At 42.6% G+C, this 23,542-nt stretch overlaps 1 protein-coding gene across 1 annotated transcript in view; it reads right to left on the bottom strand.

The window, feature by feature from the left end:
• Window positions 1–23,542, bottom strand: part of KIF15 (kinesin family member 15) — a 2,415,358-nt gene that overhangs the window by 772,536 nt on the left and 1,619,280 nt on the right. Inside the window, exon 29 of the mRNA XM_044065522.1 lies at window positions 6,449–6,535. Within this exon, the coding sequence (XP_043921457.1) occupies window positions 6,449–6,535 (87 nt within the window). The remainder of the gene's footprint in view (window positions 1–6,448; window positions 6,536–23,542) is intronic.

Raw genomic sequence — 23,542 nt, 5'->3', positions numbered from 1 at the left:
CAGGGACCTTGTAATATCTGTCAGGTTTTCTGGGAGCAGGAGGCAAGGAATCAGAGGCCAAACTAGATTCCGAAAAAGCATCAACAATGTCTAGTACAGGAGGAATGGCTTAATCCCTATGCTGAGGTAGGAGAAGGAAATCACTAAGCCTCTTTTCTGAATCAGAAAAATCCTGGCTTTGCCAGTGGAAATGCTCCCTTAGAGTATGTAAGGTTTCCCCAAAAGAAAAATCCTCAGGAGGGGAAGCAGAGGGAATAGAGTCCTCTGCATCAGAATCTTCATAAGTAGATAACGGCAAATCCAGATCATCAGAAGAATCAGGAAAAACAGAATCCTGATCAGAAGATTCATAATCAACTTCAGTCCTAGGCCTCTTAGAAGGGGGGGGTTGGCTACCCCTGATTACAGTTACTAGATCTTCAGCCATTCTTATCATTTGTTTTTTAGGTATAGAGGCCTGAGCATGTGGCCTGGGCGTCGGTTTTTGAGACATGGATCGAGATTTAGGCCTAAGTAAAGAAGGAGGTGTCGATTTAATATGCAAGTCTGTAGGCCTGAATACACCCTCAGAAGCCGGAGTCTGCTCAGCGGCTCCAGCCCATCCAAGGTAGAGACATACGCGGGTTCCATAGTTGAAGCATCTCGCGGCATACCAGACTCCGAATGGGTCTCAGTAGAGGCCTATGAATCAGAATTAGCGGGTATCAGGGGCTGCGAAAGCACCTCATTGAGTACCGGTGAACTGACGACTGGCTTAGGAGAAGCGTCGTCTGCAGTTTTGGACCTCGGCGGCCTCTGTCTTTATCTTTGCATTTTTTCAGAATCCCAGTAGTTGGATGGCTAACAGACATTTCTGGATAATTAAACCGAGAACCGAAATATTTAGAGGTGAAAATATACAGACGACGGATAGTGGTGCGCTGATTAAATAAAGCACAAAAATGACAGCAAGGTACGTCGTGGTCAGGGCCTAGGCAAGGAATACAGTATGAATGAAAGTCTTTATAAGGTATTTGCTTTTCACAAGTAATGCAATTATCAACTTTTACTGACATCGGTAAGGAGCAAGAAAAAGTTTCCCCAACGGGGTAATTAGCTTTAGTTGAAGACTTCGGTCCTGAAACTCGAAAATGAAAATTTCAGGAGTCGGCCGACCGGCACTTGTGAACTGTTTCTGCTTCGGGCACCGCATGGCAAGAAAGACTGATGTAATGGCATCGACTGCATGTTTTATACCCCTGACGACTTGACGTCATGGAAGAAGGGACAGCAACCGACACAAAACCCAAGACTTTGTTAATCAGGCCGACTGAGGGCTACCTGCAAGCAGATAACCCAAATGTAATGACTGCAACAGTGAAACACGAAGAACATCATGTTTTAGTTCCTTTAAAGCCTTGTCCTTATCCTGAACAGGCTTAAGCAAATCAGCAGCAGCTGCACCAAATAAGTGTTTGTTATCCAGAGGCACATCCATTAACTTACCCTTAATATCATCAGGCAATGGGGTGAAACCAAAGCCAGGAATATCTCATAGAACCAAAAGCAGAAACACCTGCTACATCATAAATGCACTAGCAGAATAGCGAGCCACCTGAGAATAAGTCCTTAAGAAGAAGAGAGCAGAAGTCTTTGCTTCAAAATGAGGAAGGTCAGAAATTACCTGACAGGCCTGAGAAAGAAGAGCTAAAATATATCTTGACATATGGGTTTGATGATGGACAGCCCTAAAAACAACGGTATAAACCTTCTTACCCAGCCTTCCCATAGTTCTGCTGTCTTTATCAGAAGGAAGCAACTTCGTAGAGGGCAGTAAGTGAGATGGCTTGTCAGATGCCACAGACATCACAGAGGGGTCAGCAGGACATTTAGAGAGAAACTTGCAATCAGGCACCTTATAAAACCTATCAGGTTTTTTGGGGGCAGGGGGCTGGGAGTCTGGAGCCTGAGACGAAGTAGAAAAGGCATCCAACAAGGCAACAAAAACAGGAGAAAAAGCAGAAGGTCTAGGAGGAGTGCATTTGCAGAAGCTCCTAATACCTTTTCTGAACTCAAAAACCCGGGCACAATCCCACTTAAAGAATTCCATCGTTCTGGAAATTGTAACCCCCGAAGGAAATCTCCTCAAACGGATTGTTAGGACTAGTGGACTCCTCTTCCTCAGAACCATAATCTAAGAGAGAAGGAATCTGGGAAGAATAAGCAAGTGATTCCTTATCTGAAGCCACCACCTCCTCAGAGGAATCCTGTTCTCTAGGCCTTCTGAGGAACGTAGAGGGCCAAGGTGAAGTAGAGAACCAAGGTGTAGCAGGAACAGAAATACCTTGAGAAGGTTTCAAAGCCATAAAGGCATTAAACAACCGAAGAGAAATTCTGCCATTTGCCATTCACTGCACGGGTCCTTGGGAGCAGGAGAAAAATGTTTTCTTTTTAAATGGGACATCCGCCTTGTAGAACTTAGAAGGCTCAGACCCCAGATGGCATTCTACAATGGTCATCAGTACTTCCTGCCTAATCAAAATCTGAGGAACACTCCTAGGCACTTTGGTAATAATCAGCTGTGGTTCCCCACTGAACATTCGAAGTGGACGTATGCAAGGCCTCCAGGGATGTGCGTGAGGTCAGACCCATGCCGGCCTCCGAAGTGGTTGCGCCAGAGGAATCCAATGAGGGAGATGGGTGATCTTCCAGGCTTTCAATATCCTTGGGAGAGAGCCAGCTGAGGCGGTACAGCAAAAGAATTGGACCTAGATTTCTTGGCCACCTTCTTCGCGGACAGCTGACCGTTGGAGTGGGAAGTTCCTTCCATAGTGTCTTTTGCTAAAAGCTTAAGATGTTGGATCTCTTAATATAGGGCCAGAGAGGAAAGCAGATTATAGAGTGTCTTTGGGACAAAAGCCTGATAGATGGAACAGGATGTGTATGATCGTGGGAAGCACAAAGACAAAATAAATAATGCTCATCACAATCTTTATGAGGAACCTGTCACCAGCACTGGCATTCACCCTTTCTGGATGACATGAGCCCCACAAGCAACAAAATAAAAGGAAAAAAGATAAGAGCAAAAACTCCAAAGGGGCACTTATCTGAAATTGGCTTGGTGAACCAGCAAACGAAGCAGGCTTTCAGACCGATCAAGAGATGGTGTTCGCACTGGAAGAAAGAAGTTCTGAAAATGGCATGTTTGGATGTCACCTTTATGACCTATGCTACACATGGGGGAGCATACGTGTGATGTACAGTGTACCTTATGCAACTTAATGGCTTTGGTATACTGGCCGGATGTCAAGCCACCCTTAGCGGGGGATCCCTATTGTAAGGAATACTGCAACAGTGACATTGAAGGACATCAAACACAAATTGCCAGTATCTTAGAAAGGCACAAATTAAAAAATTATAAAACAATTTACTGCAGGAGTAGTTACAACTGCAATACAAAAAGAGTATTTAGCAACCTGCCAGTCTTGTCCAGTTTATGTTGGTAAGACTGTGTGGCATTTAAAACAAAATTTATGAACATATGTACACCATTCGTAAACAATGTCAAGACCGCTTTATATAGGCTTAATATTAAATGATATAATATTAAGAAGCTTTATTTTTTTGTACTTGAAAAGGTTTCCTTTCCTGTATTTTGGAGGAAACTAGGAGAATAAGGTGGAGTATAGAGAAGTTTACTGACAATTCTAGATGCCACTTATATACCAGATTTGAATGAGAAACAGTGTTTTAAAATTGGATGAGGTTAAGTTGTAGACTAAATTAGGTTAATATTGTTTTAAATATCGTGAGCGTCATTAATCTATGTAATGAGTATTTTCTTATGGTTGTTGTACCACATTTTTAATTGCTTCTTTAATGTTTTATTATTACAGGTACAATGAGTCACACAGTCTTTTTAAATGTATATAAGGTTAACATATGATGTGTTTGTTCAGTTTCATAAAGTCTGACTGAATGACCGATGAAAGTGCTAAATATAATGCATCTTCTTTAGTACAACCATTTTAGTGATGATTGCGGTTGGTGTTATTTTTTAATTTTGTTTTTCATTACACCTACAAGTTGTGCCGGTTCTTCTTTTGGTTCTAAATTAAGATGGAAACCCCGATTCTGATTTAAAAAAAAAAAAAAAAACATTTATACTATCAGTACCCCCAACAGAGTCTATCTTGATTAAGCATAAAGATTCATGGACCCAATCTGGTAACATTTATGTACTTATGTAAGAGGTAATAGTTAAAAGTTCATAGTCAAGATCTCAATGGAGTTCTTTTTGTTCTGAAAACTGCTGCGAAAAAAATCAGTGAGGTTACTACTTGTAGATATTACACTATTCACATCTTTAATGGTTAAACCATATGTTGTTAGATTAAAAAAGCTTCTGGTATGTTTAAATAAGGCTTCAAAGGATTATGGGAAATACAAGGTAATTAAGTCACAAGACCATTTAACACCTCATCACTATTTACCCTCAGGCTGTTCACTGCTTCTCAAGGAGGGCAAAGCAGATTGGCCCCAGAATACATTTATGGGTACCCACCCAATTATTTATACTTAATCTGAAGCATGCTAGGGTGTCACTTTGCTTAAGTCGTACGAGAAGTCTGTTCCAAAGGTTGGGCATGGTGTTAAGTAATAAAACTTGCTTGAGTGGCAAATGTATGCTGGTGTAGATTTAAGTTTCTAGTTTAGGTACTACTAGTATTATTTGACATTTTTGTTACTAGTTGTATAAGCAGATAAAGTAAACTCATACCTCCTTATGGTTTTCCTGATGCCTCAAGAGATGTTTTTATTGGTCCAGTAATGTTTATTTTTCCTACAAGGTATGTGAAGAGTCCTATTCCATCAAGGAGGATTTTATTATTAACTTGGAGTCTTCTACTCCCAGGTTCATGTTTTCTGCTAATACTTCATTGATTCTGTGGTAAGGGGAATTCATGCAATTTCCCACAGAAAGAGAATCCATATACTGTTTCTAATTTTCATTTATCAAGTTCCCTCAAATGTTAATACAGCTGGCAGGTAGAATTTCCTCATCTTGGTATGATTAGGTTATTCAAAGATTTATCTAGTGGTGAAGTCCAGATTACACAAATGTGGTGAGAAAACCTAATGCAAGTGAAGGTTTAATATTCTTAACTACTTGGTTGAGATAAAATTATATCAAGAATGTTTTCACTTCCTGTCCAAAAATTAACATCTATGTAGCCATACCCTACCAAACCATGCATGGTATGGTTCCAGAAGGCAGGATTCAATGGTTCATCAAGCTTCTTACACAACAATACTACTAAATGTTTCTGATGGGAGAAGACAAGTGTAAGAGGTCAGTCCAGACCTCATAATTAGCTTGAAAGCATCACCCAAGGAGAGGTCATCCACAAGGGAAGTAAACAGAATTTTGACTCATTAACGCTATCCAACTGAGAAAACAGTCCTAGGCCCCTCTGAACCCGTGCAAAATTCTGAGGTGAGGGAGTGCCACGACTGCTGCTACTTACAGGTGTGAACACATACAAGGATGAATGAGCGACAGCACTGTTCAATATTGGAAAAATCAGGAGCCAGCAATGGTATATACATTACTAAAGGCAGCATGGTGGGGAGAGAAGCTACCATCAGGGCTAGTATAATCTTTATCCTGAATTTCCTTAATGAACCTATACTGAATTTCCTCAATGAACCTGTCTCTCAAGGTCCCATCTGGCATCTACGAACTGCTTGAAATTCAGTCTTTGAACCATGTAGGTGGACACTCCTTGGTCACAACTAGATATGGAGACACTATGACTTGTCTCAGATGGAATCTCTCTGGTCCTGTTTAACTCTGATCCATGAACAGATGGCTCGTGGGCTGACCTCCAGGATAATAATGGTCAACTAAAGGTGCCAGATGATCATCTGAAGACAGGATGGTGCAAGAAACTTGAGATGAACCTTACCCCAGGGTGGGAGCTGAGCATGTACTTCTGGTGTCCCTCAAGACCCTTGATGGGAGGCCAAAGACCATTCTGGGCTCCAATACTCACTTGCTGAGGGTGAGCTCATGACCAGAGAGGTGCAGAGTTAGACAGAAAATGAAATTACTGCAAGGAAATTAAAGCCTGGATCTTGGTTTGTTGCAAGGACAATACTGTTAATTTCCACACGAACAGCTTTTGCCTGCCACCGTATTTATGAAATAAGTTAACAACTTTTCTGGTCTTTGATATCAAGCAGCTAGTGTGAATCTGTAGCACTGCTGGCAATCACTGACTCATACTCTACCCTGACAGTGTACAGCCAATGCCAGTGAAATCATACCAGAAGAAAACAAAACAGAGAGACACAAGCTACATGAAATGCAAGTTACATAATCACTGGTCAAAAATCACACAATTCGACAATGCTGGGTATACAGTAAGCACTGAATTTTTCTTCCTTATTAGCAAAACATACATACCTTGTCAGCTACCTGAGCCTTCTCAAGAACTGCAATGGTATCTTTGCTGCTTGACAAATTCTGTTCCAGTTTCTGTATCATGGTAGCCTATTATAAAGAGAACGGTTAACACCCATTAATGAAGTCACATCATGTAATTATTTTTACGGGCTCTAGACAACTCAATAGCAAATTTTAACAATGCAGCAGAAAGACAGGGCAAACTTTCAAATATAATACTTATGAATTATAGTGTTTCAGAGGAGAAATGACTGGTTACATCTGTATCTGCTATAAAGCAAGCTCTTTCAAAGTATTTCATTCAGAATAAAGTGCAGAATCATCTAGACAAGTCACTCCCTCTAGCAAATACTTTTTTTGAACAATTCAGACCCCCCCCCCTACCACTAAGCCTCTTTTAGTATTGCATGCGTGTGCATACACACACACAACACACACGCATTTATATATATATATATGCCCCCTTCAAAACATCTAAAACCCATAACATCTAATTTCATAACATTGAGACCAGAACATTTAAAACATTGAATTTCATAACATCTAACAGTACAAATCACATGAAAATAACATCTCCTCCGCATATAATGACACCAAACACACTTTTTACTACGTTTCTGCAGGAGGGCTTTCTCTTACAGTGGGGTTAGGAAATTAACTTTTTCCCACTGTAGTGTGATCTTGGACTTGGTATATTTAATTTACAGGGGGGGTGCAGGGGGGCTTACACCCCTGCAGAAACATACTAAGAAGTGTGTTTGGTAGTCTAGTGTCATTGTATGTGGAAGGGGTGTTATTTTCTTGTGATTTGTAGTGTTAGAAGTTATGAAATTCAATGTCATGGGTTTTAGATGTTCTGGACTCATTGTTATGAAATTAGATGTTATGGGTTTTAGATATTTCAAAGTAGACTCATATACATTCATTTTACATTTGTTGACTGGAATAGTCTGACTGGATTCATGTCCATTTTCAGAGGAGGCCCTGGGAGAAAAGCTCCAAGGTAAACAGATACAATAAAAACATTGAAGACATATTAGAGATATGGCATTGACAAAGAATACATAAGCAAACATGAATAGACAAGATCACAGGTTAGAGTTACATTTTCATCTAATAAAATTAAACAGTAGTTTGAATAGATTATTCATATTCATGATGAGAGCTAGCCAGGCTTGTTTGCAGTGGCAAAGCCAGTTTTGTGCTAGATTGTTGTTTGAGTTTAGTTTTAAATTGGCCTAGGGAGGAGAGCAAAGTAGTATCAGCTGAAAGGGAGTTCCAGGCTCTGCCTGCAGTGTTTGCAAAGAGGGAATCACTGGCTGCAGTGTTAATTTTGATTATCTGAATTAGTAGTCTGTTCGAGGATCGAAGCAGTTTCTGATTGTTATAGGGGGTGATAATATTTTTAAGAGCTGGGGTATTATCTGGATTATACAGGATTTTATTAGCCATAATCAGAAGGTTATATTGGATTAGACTAGGAAGTTCTAGCCACCCAAGTTGGTTAAGGTTGATGCAGTGGTGTGTTCTAAAAGGCAGGCCCAATGGCAAACCTGGCAATGTGATTGTAACAGGTTGACGGTCTATTAAGTAGAGTCTTGTTTAGATTAGAGAGAAGGGGGGAAAGCACACAGAAGTGTTGAAAGTAGGTGAGAGCAAGCTATGGCAATCATAGCTGGAGGGGTTAGGAAGGCTTTTATTCTATACAGTGACCCAAGTTTTTTATTGGTCTTGATCAATTGATTTACATGTAGGTCAAATTTTAGGTTATTATCAACTAACACTGACTCCAAGTGTTTTCTTATGCTTTGGTATGTATTTAGTGTTAACTTAATGGTTGTATTTTAAACTGAATTTTTAAGCTGTATTTTTAAACTGTATTTTACACCAAGTTATAGACTATGTTTAGACTGTATTTTATACCCTTGCAGGGTATTTGTTAGCTGCAGGTTATGGGTTCAGAGTATAATTTTCAGGGCTGTGTGTGGGAGAGCAGAATGAACATATAACATTCAGGGTTGAATTTTAAGTTAAGACTTCATAGGTTCGTAGGTTCATAGGTGTATACTAGGCTATCTGCCCTAAGGCATTTATAAGCCTAGCCTAAAGTTTTGTGGCTTACGCCACCCCTTATATGAAAAAATACTGTGCCCATTAGTTTGTTGTGCCTCTGTCCAGCAGTGACACAGAGATGATTCCCGGGGTAAACCTACGATCTCCCATCCACAGGTCAAGATCTCTCTTGAACAGAGCCAGTGAGGTGCTCTGCCTCACATGGACCGGGATTTTATTCCACAGCATAGGGAGTCTCTGAGTGATAAATCTATCCCTCCAGCACGTCCTATTTATATCCATGCTAAGGTTTAAGTCGCTTGCTCTAGTGGTTTTGGTGGATTTGGATTTTTTGAGGTGGAGCATGTCCATTAATTCTGGGTTGGACATGGCCTTGTATGTCAGGCACATGTCACCTCTGAGCAGACGGTATGCGACTGAATAGAGCTGGAGTTTCTTCAATCTGGCAGCATATGACAGATTTTGGAGTCCCTTTATCCTTTTGGTGAGGAACTTTTGGGGTCTCTCCAATTGCTGCAGATGTCGGGTGAGATACATCCCGAATGGGGCATTGTACTCGATCATTGGTCTGATAAGTGAAGAGTACAGGGGAACAATGACCTCACTAGATCTGGATGTGAATCCCTTCATGATCAGGTGGGCAATGTAGAAGGTCTTTCTAACCACTTTAGCAACGTGAGTGTCAAAGAAAGGCCACTGTCAACCTGGGTCCCCAGGTCCCTGATAACCTCTTCTGTGCTTAGTGGATTGCCACCTATATGGTAGCTTGGGGTTACCTTGTTTTTCCCAAAGGGTATGACTATACATTTTTGGCGTTTAACTTCAGGCCATGGCTCTGGCACCAGCTATCTGTTTCCGTGAGTCCCTTCTGAAGGATATCCGTGTCCGATGCACTTTCCACTATGGCGCCCAGTTTGCAGTCGTCTGCAAACTTTGTCAGCCAAAGTCCTCCCATGCTGGCCTGTACTTCTGAGAAGTAGATGCCAAACAATAGGGGGCCAAGGACCGAGCCCTGTGGGACACCACTTGTGACCGGCTTGGAGTCTGACATAGCGCCAGCAACTCTAACCCTGTGGGTTCTGTCCTTAAGCCAGTTTGCAACCCATCTTGTGACATATGGGTTTACATTTAAGCTGGTAAGTTTTTCTACAATACCCGAGTGGGGTATTGTGTCGAAAGCCTTTGCAAGGTCAAGGTAGGCTGTATGGACTTGCCTTTCCCTCATCAATGGCCTTGGTGACTGTTTCGAAGAAGTCGACCAAGTTCAAAAGGCATGATCTGCCCTTGATGAAGCCAAACTGGGTCAGGTCCAATGTCTGCAAGTCCCCTATATCTTTGTTTATGAGCTCCATTATGATCCTCTCCATAGCTTTGCAGACTAGACTTGTTAAGCTTATGGGGCGGTAATTACCAGGGTCCGTAGAGGCACCGCCTTTGTGGAGTGGGACCACAGTTGCCGTACGCCACTCCTTGGACACGTATCCTGTGGTAAGGCTGAGATTAAACAGCTGCCTTATGTGCGGGTTTAATTCCTCATTTAGCTCATGTAGCACACAGCCGGGGACACCATCCGGTCCCATTGATGCTGTGTTTTTAGCTTTAGAGAGAGCAGCTTTCACCTGCACATTTGAGATGTCTGGGAGGCTACACTCCGCTGGGATAGTTATCTCTCCTTTAGGGGAGGGGGGTGAAGTTTGCACTGAACCTGTCTGTCAGTATGTTGGCAATGTCTGTGGGTTCAGTGATTTTTGTATCATTTTGGACTAATTCTGAGCATATCTGGGAGTTTCCACCCAGGCTCCTAACATAGCCGAAAAAGGCCTTATGATTGTCCCTTGAATCCATGGCAATTTTTCTCTCAAAATTGGCCTTAGTTGATTTTATGAGTGCTCGTATTTTTTTTACTAATAATGATCAGGGGTGACTTCCCTTTTATGGATTTTGTTCTATCATGTAATAGCTTTCTCCTCTTATTGTAAAGTTTGTTAATGGCTGGGGTCCACCAGACTGGACGTTTGCCCTTTGTGGAAACAGTCTTGGTTTTATTTGGGATTGCCTGAGCAGTCCTGGAGGTGTTCATAGAAGGCATTTGTAAGGGCTTCCGCAGCTTGGGTTGTGGTTTCCACTGGCTCAGGGGCCTTGAAGGATACCAAACCAGTCTTGAGTAGTGTGAAGTTTGCTTTAGAGAAGTTCTTCACTGTGGTCTTTTTTGTTTGGGGTGGGGGCGGGATGTGGATTTCCAGTGAGATTAGTTTATGATCAGATCTCACCAATGAAGGATATACTTCCGGTGTGGAGCATTTTGTCCCCATGTTTGTGATAATGAGATCTAGTATATTTTCTCCTCTTGTGGGAAAGTACAGTTGTGTATACCTACCATAAATGTAGATGTTTGAGTGTCTTCACTGTTGCAGTCATAACTGTAGGGTACTCCTGCCGGCAGGCAGCCCGAGGTCGGCCAGAATATCAAAGTCTGTGTCCGGCGTCGGCTGTTTCAGCTAGAACCCTGACGTCAGAGCGTATGGGTATAAGGCTGACAGCCGACGCCATCTTCTCCAGCCTTTCTTGCCCCTGATGTCAGAAGCCCCAATAAAACCAAAAGGTGTCCCAAAGGAAACACAAATACACCAGAAAGGTAGTGGGAAGGAAAACACAGTAAGCAAATAGAAACAAGAGGGGTCTGGAGGGAGGGAAACACCGACTGCAACAGTGAAGACACTCGAACATCTACATTTATGGTAGGTATACACAACTGTACTATGTTCTTCGTGTTTCACTGTTGCAGTCATAACTGTAGGGTAGAATCCCAAAGCTGAAAATACGGGAGGAGGTTATGAAGAAGGAGCAGCTAGAAGACCCTGCAAAACAGCAGAGGCAAAGCCTGCCCTAGACTTAGAGTACAAAGGGAGGTTATAGTGCTTGGAAAAAGTATGCACCGAGCTCCAAGTGGCAGCCTCCAGAATGTCCTTGGTAGGAACCCCTCTGAGAAAAGCTGCTGAAGTGGCAGCTGCCCTTGTAGAATGAGTCCTGACGGTACCTGGAATATGTTTCCCATGAAGAGAGTAACAATATCTTATACCATGAGCAATCCATTTGGAAATAGTTTGCTTAGAAATGGCTTTACCAAGAGAACTGGAAGCAAAAGAAATAAGCAATTGATCTGTTTTTCTGAAACTTTTAGTTTTGTCCAGGTAAAAACGTAGCTGCCTGTGTACGTCTAATGAATGTAAGATCCTTTCCCCCCTATTTTGGGGTTTAGGGAAAAAGGTAGGAAGGTGAATAGTCTGATTTAGAGCCACTCTAGAGACTACCTTAGGCATAAATGTAGGATTGGTCCTCAAGGAAACTCTGTCCTGATGGAAGATGAGGTATGGTTCCACGGCCATGAGGGCTTGAAGCTTAGACACCCTTCTAGCAGAAGTCAAGGCCAACAGGATAGCGGTCTTCCAAGATAAGAACTTAATGTCTGCAGAGGCAGCAGGCTCAAAAGGAGGCAAAGTAAGCTTTTCCAAAACATAATTGAGATCCCAAGGAGGGACAGGAGGAGTTCTAGGGGGTTTGAAATTCTTAGCTCCCCTCAGAAATTGTCTGACCAACTGGTGGGAAAAAATGGGAGGATCACAATTGAAATGTGCCGAAATAGCAGAAGCATGAATTTTAATGGAAGAAAATGAAAGACCTTTAATCAAAAAGTCTGAGAGAAAAAGATAGAAGAGATATCTGGTATTAAAGGATCAGAGCCACGATCCTGCATCCAAATACAAAATCTTTTCCATTTAGAAGCATAAGATTTCCTAGTACTAGGATACCTAGCTTCCAAAAGAACATCCAGAACTTGTTTAGGAAGAGAAGAAGGGATCAATTGCCTTTGATGAGCCAAGCTGCCAGACAGAGAGTCTTGATTTGAGTGTGAAATACCTGACCCTGATGCTGGGACAGTATAGAATGGGTCAGAGGAAGATTCCAAGGAGGTACCAAGCCAAGATGCAGTAGAGTAGGGTACCAAAACTGACGAGGCAAATTTGGAGCTATCAAAATGATTAGTCTGGGTTTGTCCAGCTTTATCTTTAGCAATACCTGAGGCAGAAGAGGAAGAGGGGGGAAGGCATATCCCGAAAGATTCCTCCAACTAAATGACAGGGCGTCCACTTTCCAAGCTGTCTTGTGGAAGGACCTGGTGCAAAAGAGAGGCAACTGATGGTTGAGATGAGATGCAAATAGATCTGAGGACAGCCCCAAACTGCAGTTATCTTGCTGAATAAGTTGGGGTCCAACATCCATTCGTGAGGATCCAAAATGTTTCTGCTTAGGCTGTCTTCTAAGAGATTTTGTTTACCTGGAATGAACTGTGCCTGAAGATCCAGATTCAACTTTAGGGCTGTATCCCATAAGGTCATGGCAAGTCTGCAAAGGGGGTAAGAGTGAGAGCCCCCTTGCTTGTTTATGTACCACATGACTGTGGTGTTGTCTGTTCGGATTAGCAGAGGTCCTGGCTTCAAAAGGGTCTGGAAGGCTAGAAGAGCATTTTGGACTGTTAACATTTCTTTCAAGTTGATGTGCCATAGAAGGTGTTTGTTCGTCCAAGAACCCTGTTGGCATTTGTCTAGAAAATGAGCTCCCCATGCATAATCCGAGGCGTCCGTGGTTATGATCTGAGTAGGTTGAGGCAGACGAAAGGGCTTGCCTTCGTTCAAAACACACGCCCTGGACCACCAAAGGAATTCCTTCTGGAGGCAGGGAATCAGTGGTATCATTGTATCCAGACTGTGGCAATGTTGAGACCATGCACTCTTTAGGTACTATTGAAGTTTCCTCATGTGAAGCCTCGCATTTGGAATCAACAGGATGCAAGAGGCCATGTAGCCCAGAGCCTGCAGGAATTTCCTTGCAGTGAGCTGAGTCAATGCTGCCAAGGTCTTGAAGATTGAAGCCAGCTGTAACTGTTTTTCTGGAGTGAGGAAGGCTTTCTGTAAACTTGTGTCCAAAAGAGCTCCCAAGAAGATCATTTGTTGAGACGGAATCAAATGTGACTTTATGTTCACTGAGAATCCCAGTAGTAGGAGAAGACGTTGAACAAAATACAGATGTTGTAGTAGAAGGTCTTTGCTGTCTGCCTGAATTAGACAGTCGTCCAGATAGGGGTAAATCTGAATCCCTTGAAGTCTGCAATAAGCTACTACTGGAGCCAGGCATTTGGTAAAAACTCTGGGCGCAGTAGATAAGCCAAATGGCAGTACAGAGAATTGGAAGTGTCTCGAGCCTGCCTTGAATCTGAGGTACTTTCTGCAATGTTGCCTTATGGGGACGTGTAAGTAAGCCTCTTTTAAGTCCAATGTTACCATCCAAGAATCTTGTGCGAGCACTGGAAGAAGTTGTTGAAGTGTAAGCATCTTGAATTTTGGAATTTCCAAAAAGGTGTTTAATATAGAGAGGTCCAGAATAGGTCTCCAGGAGTTTTGTTTTCTTGGGACCAGAAAAAGTCTTGAATAAAAACCTTTCCCCACCTCTAGAGGTGGAACAGGTTCTATGGCCCTTAAGGCTAATAAGGCGTCCACTTGATTTAAGGCCTCTGTCCATTGATGTTTTGGCAGATCTGGCCAGCCTGAAGGCCTTGGCAGAGTGTGAAAGTGGAATCTGTAACCTTTCAAAATCATGTCTAACACCCATTTGTCCTGGGTAATGTGAGTCCAATTCTGGTAAAAAAGAGTAAGTTTTCCTCCGAGAGGGGCATCCAGGGAAGGAGGACCTGAAGCCCAACAGAGGGAGTCATTGAGTCTGTTTTCTTTGGGTTTGAAATCTGTCTTCTCCCCTTCTAGGTGAAGAAGCAGTCCACTGTCTAGGTCTGTAGGAGGCCTGAGCCTGCGCCCTACCTCTGGAGCGTCTATATCTTCCCCTTTGAGGCCTGTCAGAGGTGGGAAAAGACCAATTTCTGGAGGGCCAATTCCTAGAAAATCTAGGAGGCTGAACTTGCAAGAAATCTTTTACAGTCTGCATAGACTTGGCTTTTTCTTCCATCTTTTTAATAACCTCCTCAGCCTTAGACCCAAATAGGACATCATGCTGAACAGGGGCATCTAGCAATTTTGCCTTAACTTGTTCAGGTAGATTCTGCTCACGAAGCCAGGCATGTCTCCTGATAACAGTACCAGAGGCAGCCGCCCTGCAAGAAGCCTCTAAGGCATCAAAACCACAGTGTAAACTATGTTTGCTGACTTGTTCAGTAGCATGCAACACATCCTGTAATTCCTTGTCCTCAGCACATGCAGGAAAGGCAGAAATCCTTTGCTTTAAAACAGATAAAAGAAACTGCTGATACTTAAACATGTGAAACTGGCAGTTTAAAGCTCTAATAGAAAGGGTGGCTGAAGTATAAACCTTTTTGCCCCACCTGTCCAAAGCACGAGAATCCTTCTCAGAGGGGATAGGATTCTTAGAGGAGGCGGCCTTAGCAGCCTTGGAACCTTGCAAAATAGTTTCAGGATCAGCAGAAGGGTTCTTGAATAAGAATTGATGAGAATCAGGGACCCTGTAAAATCTATCAGGCTTAGAAGGAGCAGGCGGCATGGAATCAGGATTCAAGTTAGCTTCAGAGAAGGCATCATCCACAATATCAAGTACAGGAGGAATAGCTAAAGGCCTGTGCTGAGGGAGAAGAAGGAATTCCCTGAGTCTCTTTTTGGAAGCAGAATAATCCTGACCTTCCCAATGAAAATGCTCCCTCATCTCATGCAAGGTTTCCCCAAAAGAGAAATCTTCAGGGGGGGAGGCAGAGGGAACAGAATCCTCTGCATCCGAATCCTCATAAGGAGGGAAGGAGTAATCCTGATCAGAGGAAGAAACAGAAGATACAGAAGCCTGATCAGAGGAATCATAAGGGATATCCTGTCTAGGCCTTTTCTCAGGAGGAGGGTGAGAGCCCCTTATCATAGTTAATAAATCCTCAGCCATCCGAAGTAATTGTTTCTGAGTCTTAGGGGCTGTATTCCGAAGAAGCTTGAGCAGAATGTCTGGGTTTAACAGGAGTCTTTGACTTAGCTTTTGTCTTTGTGGATATAGTAATGTGTGAAGGCCTGAAGACCCCCTCAGAAGCCGGTACCTGCACAGCGGTTCCGGACCCATCTGAAGGAGCGACGTCCGAAGGTCCTGCAGCAGACAAATTACTAGGCCTAGTTGGCTCACCATGTGAGTCCGTGTCGGCCATCGGTTCTGAAGTGGCGGACGACAGGGGCTGCAAAAGCGCCTCACTGACGACTGCCGAACCCGAAGCTGGCTCCGGCTGCAACGTATCCTGTTTGGACCTCGAAGGCCTGTCCTTGTCTTTGCGCTTCTTCTGTAATCCGGTAGTCGGTTCCGACGACATTCTATAATTAAATCGTCTACCGAAGTAATTCAAGGCCCAATCGTACCTACGCTTGATAGTGCGAGAATTAAACCTGGCACAGAACCAACAACAAGAAACGTCGTGGTCAGGGCCTAAGCAAGGTAGACAGTAAGAGTGGAAATCTTTATGAGGTATTTGTTTTCCACACGATACACAATTATTAACTTTTTCTGACATCGGAGGAGCAAGAAAAAAGTTTCCCCAACGGGGTACTTAGCTTTGAGAAGAGAAGTAGAAATCACACCATGTTGTCTTGAAAACGCCAACCAACAACTAACGAACTGCTTTGCACCGCACGGCAAGAAAGACTGGAGAAGATGGCGTCGGCTGTCAGCCTTATACCCGTACGCTCTGACGTCAGGGTTCTAGCTGAAACAGCCGATGCCGGACCCAGACTTTGATATTCTGGCCGACCTCGGGCTGCCTGCCGGCAGGAGTACCCTACAGTTATGACTGCAACAGTGAAACACGAAGAACATCAGTGACTAGCTGTTCCATGGCATTTGAATTTATGAACTCCAGGAACCGCTGGGCTAGAAAGTTAGGGCTTGAGTAATGTTCCCAGTCTATATTCGGGTAGTTGGTCACCCAATATGATGGTGTTTGGAGATACATTTATACCCTCCAGTGTCTTCAGGAAGGCTGTGTGGGGTTCCTGAGTTTGAGAGGGTGGCCTGTAGCATGCTACAATTTGTAGAGCAGTTTTGCCTATGGTTAGTTGCACCTGGATGGTTTCCGAAGCTTTGTGCATTGCCACCAACCTGGAGGTGTGGATATCCTTTATGAATATGGATACACCCCCTCCTTTTGTGGTGTGGTCCGGGTTTTGGGGCCGGAATGCATGATATGAGGTAAAACCTAATAGTGCCGGGGTGCTCCCAGGAGCCTTGAACCAGGTTTCAGTTACAGCACAGACATCGATGTTCTCCATACTGAGAAGGGCATCGAGTGCGTGCATTTTGAGATTTAGACTTCTGGCATTGAGCAGCATTACCCTCAGTTTCTTCCCATTTTTGTTTTCTAGGGTGGTAGGTTTAGAATTTGAGCCTTGCCTAAAAAAGGCACTATGGGGGTGGCAAGAGCCTTAGCCAATATCCGGAATCCCAGGGGTGACAGGTGCAAGCCGTCCCTTGCGAAGCAGCGTGGCTTGTCAAGCATGTCATCCCAGGCGGACAGACACTGGATCCCCCTTTGAATGACACCAGACATTAAGCCAATTGTTAAAAGCTGATCTTGTCTCTATATTGTGGCATCATTCTTGGTGAAGGAAGGATACTGCTCAGGGTCAGGATCATACCTGCCTGGGCTACATAATCAGAGAGCTCCTCTATGTCTCTTTTCATGTAGTCCAGGGAGGTACGTCTCAGGTCGTTCACACCAGCATGGACAATGACTGTGTCATATTTGTACTTGCCGTGGAGTGACCCGAGTGCTTGTGTTATGTGGCGGATTCTAACGCCCGATAGGCAGCTTACTGTGACCCTCTCCTTGTTCAGCCTGGTGAGTGGGACGTCAGTGTGTCTGACTATGGAGTCACCTATGACAAGTATGTTTGGTGTTGTATTTGGCCTTAAGGGCTGTGACTGCTTTGCACACTGATTTTGTGGTTTATGTGTTGCTTGTGGGGTGTCTTGAGGTAGCAGTTGTTTGGGTGTCTGCTTTGGAGGCCTCTGCTGTTTAGGTAAATTTATACTCAGAGCCTCCGAGTATGTCTTTGTGTGTTTATGTGTTTGATTCAGTGGTGTTGTAGCATTATGTGAGGCTGGTTTTGTGGTGTGTGTAGTTGCCTTCTCCTCCTGTCTGGTCTTGCCAGTCCTGAGTTGAGAGAGCTCAGCCTCCAGTTTGGCTAAATAGCTGCATCTCTCGCAAGTATTTGTGTTATGTGGGAGGAGGAGAGGGTTGTCTGTGTACATGAGGCAGTTTATAACATTGCCTCAAGATTCCCAGATTCACCAGCTGGACCGGAGAGGAGATTGACAACTGACCTTTGGACATGCTAGAATAATATTGAGAATTCCTTAATTGAAAACAAGGGCCAGTGGGGAGTGAGGGTGTAGTGCTTTTAATTTTTAGTGCTGACTTATATAATTGCTTTAGTGAGCAAGTGCCAGGTAACTTGAGTGCAATGTGTTAAGTAACTAAATGCAAAAATGACAAACAGTAACTTTCTTTCAAGTGAAACAAGGAAATAAGTACAGTAAGCAATGCAGATATCACTAGTGATCCACAGAAGCGCTGAGAAGCCCCATATTAGGTGGAATTAGCGTTCCAGGGAAATAACAAGCAAACAAACAACAAGCATATAAACAAAGCTAGATTCAGCAGGCCTGGATCTAGTCTATGCTACAGCAAACAAGGTGTACCAATTTCAGTAAGATACAGTTCAAATATTCAGGCACTATAAACCTTTAACCAGAAATTCCCAGCTCAGAAGGGCAGAGTCCAGCCTCTTCTCCCACAAGAGTGCAGACCACGAACCTTCTTAATGTAAAATAACTGGCCTGAAGCCCAAGTGCTTAAACCAGAACTAATACACTTGGACACTGGGCTCTCAATCAGCAGTTCCCAACTTAGAAGGATGAAAGCTACCTGTCCTGCCACCACAGTGCTTGCCACAAACCTTCCTAATGTAAAACAACTGGTCTGTAGCCCAAGTGCTTAATCCAAAAGACTTAGAATGATAGCTACACTTTAATCAAGTTACAACCAAGCAGTAATAAATACAATTGAATACTTTAGAGAATGTCTGGATTAGTGCTCAAGTTACACAAACAAAGCTAGATCCAGCAGGCCCGAATCCAGTCTATGCCTCAGCAAACAAGGCACACCAACTTCAGTAAGAAGCAGTTCAGATATGCATGCACTATAAGCCTTTAACCAGAAATTCCCAGCTCAGAATTCCCAGCTAATGTTATAGAATGCTAGGGGCAAAATAAAAACATAGAGGGAGCCAAATTACTATGGGGGACAGACTAAAAGTGCCTTTAGACCCAGGTCAGCAGTATACAGTGCACAGGATTTCAGTACAGTGTAAGGTATTAACCTTAGCCAATTGTAGGTCGGACTTCAGGAAACTTGTATATGGGTACAGTTTCTCAGGGTAGCATCCCTCAGGCAGGAGATTCTTTTAATTAGATAGTTTGAGGGGGGGGTCTGCCTAAAAATAAAAATATATTAGGAGTAAGAACCTTTCTAGCACATATAACCAGTCACCAAGCAAGCAAGCATTTCAACATTCACTTCTACTATAGGATATATGGTAATCAGCGGCTCCATAAAGCTACGAACACAGTATTTGCTTCATTTTAAATGTATGGGTCAGCAATCAGTGAAGAAACAATGCTAGAGTTTGATTTTACTTTATACAGTACCAGTTACAACACACTATACTGCAAGTAATATAATTGCAAGCCTATGCACAAGACCGTTTCCTTATCTGATAATATACTGATAATACAAGGTACAAGAAAACAGCTAATTGCTTCATTTCTTGATAAAACGACCTTGTTTGTACATAAGTGAACAAAGTGGCTAAGTCAAACTAGGAGCAGACATGCAGTAAGAGGCTCGGATATCAGCGATCTTTTACCCACAAATGGCACAGATCTCAGTAAAGCAGTTATTTATCACACAATCTCGGTTACACTTGCAATAGAAAGCACATGGAGCTTAACTACAGTGCCTTAGTTTCTAAGAAATGATTGCTAACATGCCTAGAATACTCTTATTGTCCGAATACATTTTATACTGTTTTTAGCTTTCTTAGATTAAATACAGAGACTTAGAATGTTTTAAAGCGGTTTTCTGTGAAAATAACATACCAGACTACACATATGTACATTGTCACGAAAACCTGAATGATCACGCGCAGACTGTAGTTCAGATTTTAGCACTTTTGTTCTTTATTTTGGTCGAACGTCATCAGAAATCTAACAGTACAGCATGCAAACCTGGGTTTTAAGCAGGAGGTGAGAGGTGTTTGGCACAAGGCACCTCCCTTTATCTATTCCATTTTAGGAAACATTTGATGTTTAGTGAGTTGTTGAGACTTGGAGGTGTGCCAGTCATAAGAGCTATTTGCCAGTTGAGTTCCCACACTTCAAGGGCTGTGTTGGTCTCCCTGTTAAAGGTGGTGACTTGTTCTAACACTAAGAACATGAAATGCCCGTTTGGGGCAGTTGTTGGAGTTGTGTCTGGCTATGGCATTGGTTTGGGTCAGCATGGTGGATGGCTTGTAGGTGTTCTTTAATGCGATCACTAAATTTGCAGGTAGTTTTGCTTATGTAGTAGGCATGGAAAAGGGTGCACGACCCGAGGTACACATTAGTGCTGTTGTAATCGTATTGTGCTGAGAAGGAGATGGGTGCTTTCCTTATGTTTTTGTTGAGATACAGGTGTTCCCCTATCCGTATGTATTTGCAGTAGCAACAGCGGCCGCATGGTTGAGTGCCTGTATTCCCTGGGGATGTCTTGGGGAATTTGTCAGGGTGGGCTTCTAGCATCATTTTTAACGTTTTGCTTCTTTTGCACCAAAACTTGTGCTCACTGCCTAACACTTTGCGAAGGTCTGAGTTGCTGGCAATGATGTTCCAGTTGACTGAGAAAGCGTGTCTAATGGCTTCTGCACTTAGTGAGATATGTAAAGGAAACCCGGGAGGGCTGGGTTTGTCAGAGGTGGCCAGTCAGTTGGAAAACCCATGCAGTAGTATGGGAGAGTGCCTGGAGTGCCAATTGTTAGATACTTGTTGAATGCATCGGGAAATAAGCTGGGAAGGGTAGTGTTTTTCTCTGAAGAGATTACAGAGAAACCGGCATTCTTCTTCAAACAGGAGGTTGTCACTTGCAATGCAACTAACTTATACGAACTGGCCTTTGGCAAGGTTCCTTTTCAAATAGCCAGACTGTTGACTTTTGTAGTCTAGAAAGTTGGTTTTATAAGAAGTCTTTCTATAGATGGAAGAGCTGAACCACACGTTGCTGGGGTCAAGTGTGAGAAGTATTTCAAGGAATTGGACTTGATGGCCAGATCCTGACACCGTAAATTTGAGGAACCTAATGCTATGATTAATAATAATTAGTCTATGTTTGGAACTACAGAAGTATAGTTCACAGAGCAAATATGACTCAGCTTCACCTTCCTGGAATACTGCTTCTCCAAAAAAAGGAAACTTGCCTAAAACTAACGTTTTGGATCCAAAGACTGTTCATTTCTCACTGCAAATGGACTGGTTGAAAAACCTGAATACGTAAATTGTTGCAGCATTTCTGTTTCTTACTGAGAAAGAAGCTATAAAGGTATTCAAGTCAATTTTCTTGATAAAGAAAAAGACAGGATAGCAGCACCTAGATCAAAGTTCAGTAATAAGTGCCAGCCCCAAAATAATTTTCCATTTATTAGAATTTGTTCTTTACAAGAAATGAATCTCACATACTTACCTTGATGATAAAGTTTGATGAGTATCTTGCCAACCAGTAGGACTGAAACAACAAGCTTTCAAGTCAGATCTGTATTTAAACCTCTCACTGGCAGCAGGTCTCTTTCCCTTACCCACAATGCTTTATTAGTCTCCTCTCCACAGTTCAAGTGTTGTGCTCAAATGTAGAGCACCATGTGATGAAATCTAAGATCAGGCGATGCCCTCTAGGCCATGTCTATAATGAAGGAGGAGGGTTGGTATGTAGATAAGGATAGGCTAACCTAATCTGGAGCTACTGTTATGGTAACCTTTATAATTTTGGTACCTGGTATGAGAATCTCCACCCTTATCCACTAGTAGGATAAAATACAAATATCATTTTGGGTGGTAATCAAAGAAACAAGCCTCTGATCACACTGTGGTGCTGAAGGAAGACCTAGACCTGGAGATATCATCCAGCTTATAGTGTACTGAAAAGTATTTACTGAAGCCCACATAGCAGCTGGACAATCATCTAAGCATACACTTTTCAAAAAAGTGCCTGAGAGTTGGTTAAGGACTGCTTCAGTAGCTAACTTAAAGGATTAGACTGAAATAACATCTCTAAGAAAAGATTACTATTAGAGGCTTTACACAAAAGACCTGTAATTCAGAAATTCTTCTAGCAGAAGTAATCACTACCAGAAAAAGTCTTCCTAGGCAGATACTTTAAAAATCTCAAAGGTAGAGGAGTTAAATTTTCTAAAGTAAAATATAAATGACACAGTGAGAAAGAATTAGAAAAATATCTCCTCAAGAACACACTTCTCAAACTTTTAAAAGATGCCAAAGATAAAACATTGGAGCCTTGATGGAAGTTGCATATGGCTATAAGGTGGACTTTTATAGACAATTATACTAGGTTTAAAGTCCGGGAAAAGTAATCTAAAACTACAAATACATGGATGGTAAAGGGGTGCAACCTGCTGGAAGGAGACCATCTGGAAAAAAAATCATCAGCTTACTTTGTACTTCTCTTTTTCTAAAGCTGCATCACTGGGGAGAAATGAGGATCTGGACAATAATTGTTTCCGGGCCATTAGTGGAACTGATGTAATCATGCAGTTAGAAAGAGAGGGACAGCTGGGGTGAAGCTTGCCAGAGATGGGTGAATTAGCATAGTTATGAAGGGTGTCAGATGAAGTGGCTTCGTCAAAAGATGAGGCCACAAAACAGGGAGCCACACTTGTCAAGGCCAGAATGGGGCTATGAACATGACTCTGGACATATTCTCTAGTGGTCTGATTACATTTTGGAAGAAAAGGAAAAGGGGTAAAGGATAAATGAGCCCAATGAGTCATTTGCAAGCAAACATCCCTGGCACATTACCCTGGTAGAGGGATGAGTGAACAGAAGTTCTTCTATTTGTCAGTGGCTAGGGATGCAGAGAGATCACAGGAAATATTTTCATACAATCTTAGAAACTAGGAGGGCTAGAAAAGTCAAGCCAGGGGTGAATTTGTGAATGTCCAACCATCCAGCTCATGTTTGAAGGAAGATAATGTATTACACTGCTCAATTTGCACTGGGAGTCCATTCCAGATGTGAGAATGCACTGTGTAACGAATCTCTCCTTCCATTGTGTTTTATTTGCAAGTGAAGATTTAGTACCATTGTTCTGGTATTTACTTGGCTATTTGATTTGTGGAGATAAGAGATCCAGGCCACTGGGTCCCCTAATGGCATAGATTGCCCCCCAGGGATTCTTCAAGACACTGAATAAAGGGCCGATACTGCCAGTCCTTTCTGGTAGTTTAGGGTTTTTAAGCCAATGATCATCTTGGTTAGGAATTTCTGGGTCTTTCTAGTTGCTTGATATGTCTAGTGAGATGCATCACAAAGAGAACATTGCATCCAATAAGTGGCCTAATCGATACTGAATGAAATGAGGCAATGATTACTTTGGATATGGATGATATACCTTTGGCAATTAGTTGTTCTAAACAGAAGGACCTTCCGACTACCGTCATTGTATGATGATCAACAGAGAATGAATTATTAACCGAAGTACCAAGGTCTTTAGCAACATTTTCATTTTGGAGTGGGGTGATGTCTTTGTGGTGTTGTAGGGAGGGAATGACTATCAAATGTAACAGTATCGCACTTTTTAGCATTTAATTTGAACCTATTTTTTAGTACACCGGGTATTTACAAGGTTATGTTCTCGCTAAAGGGTTTGGGCAT

The sequence above is a fragment of the Protopterus annectens genome, chromosome 3.part0 (genome assembly GCF_019279795.1).
Source record: "Protopterus annectens isolate FY-2018-M chromosome 3.part0, PAN1.0, whole genome shotgun sequence".
Taxonomy (NCBI): domain Eukaryota; kingdom Metazoa; phylum Chordata; order Ceratodontiformes; family Protopteridae; genus Protopterus; species Protopterus annectens.
Note: the sequence above shows the minus strand (reverse complement) of the source record. Positions and strands in the feature narration are given on the sequence as shown.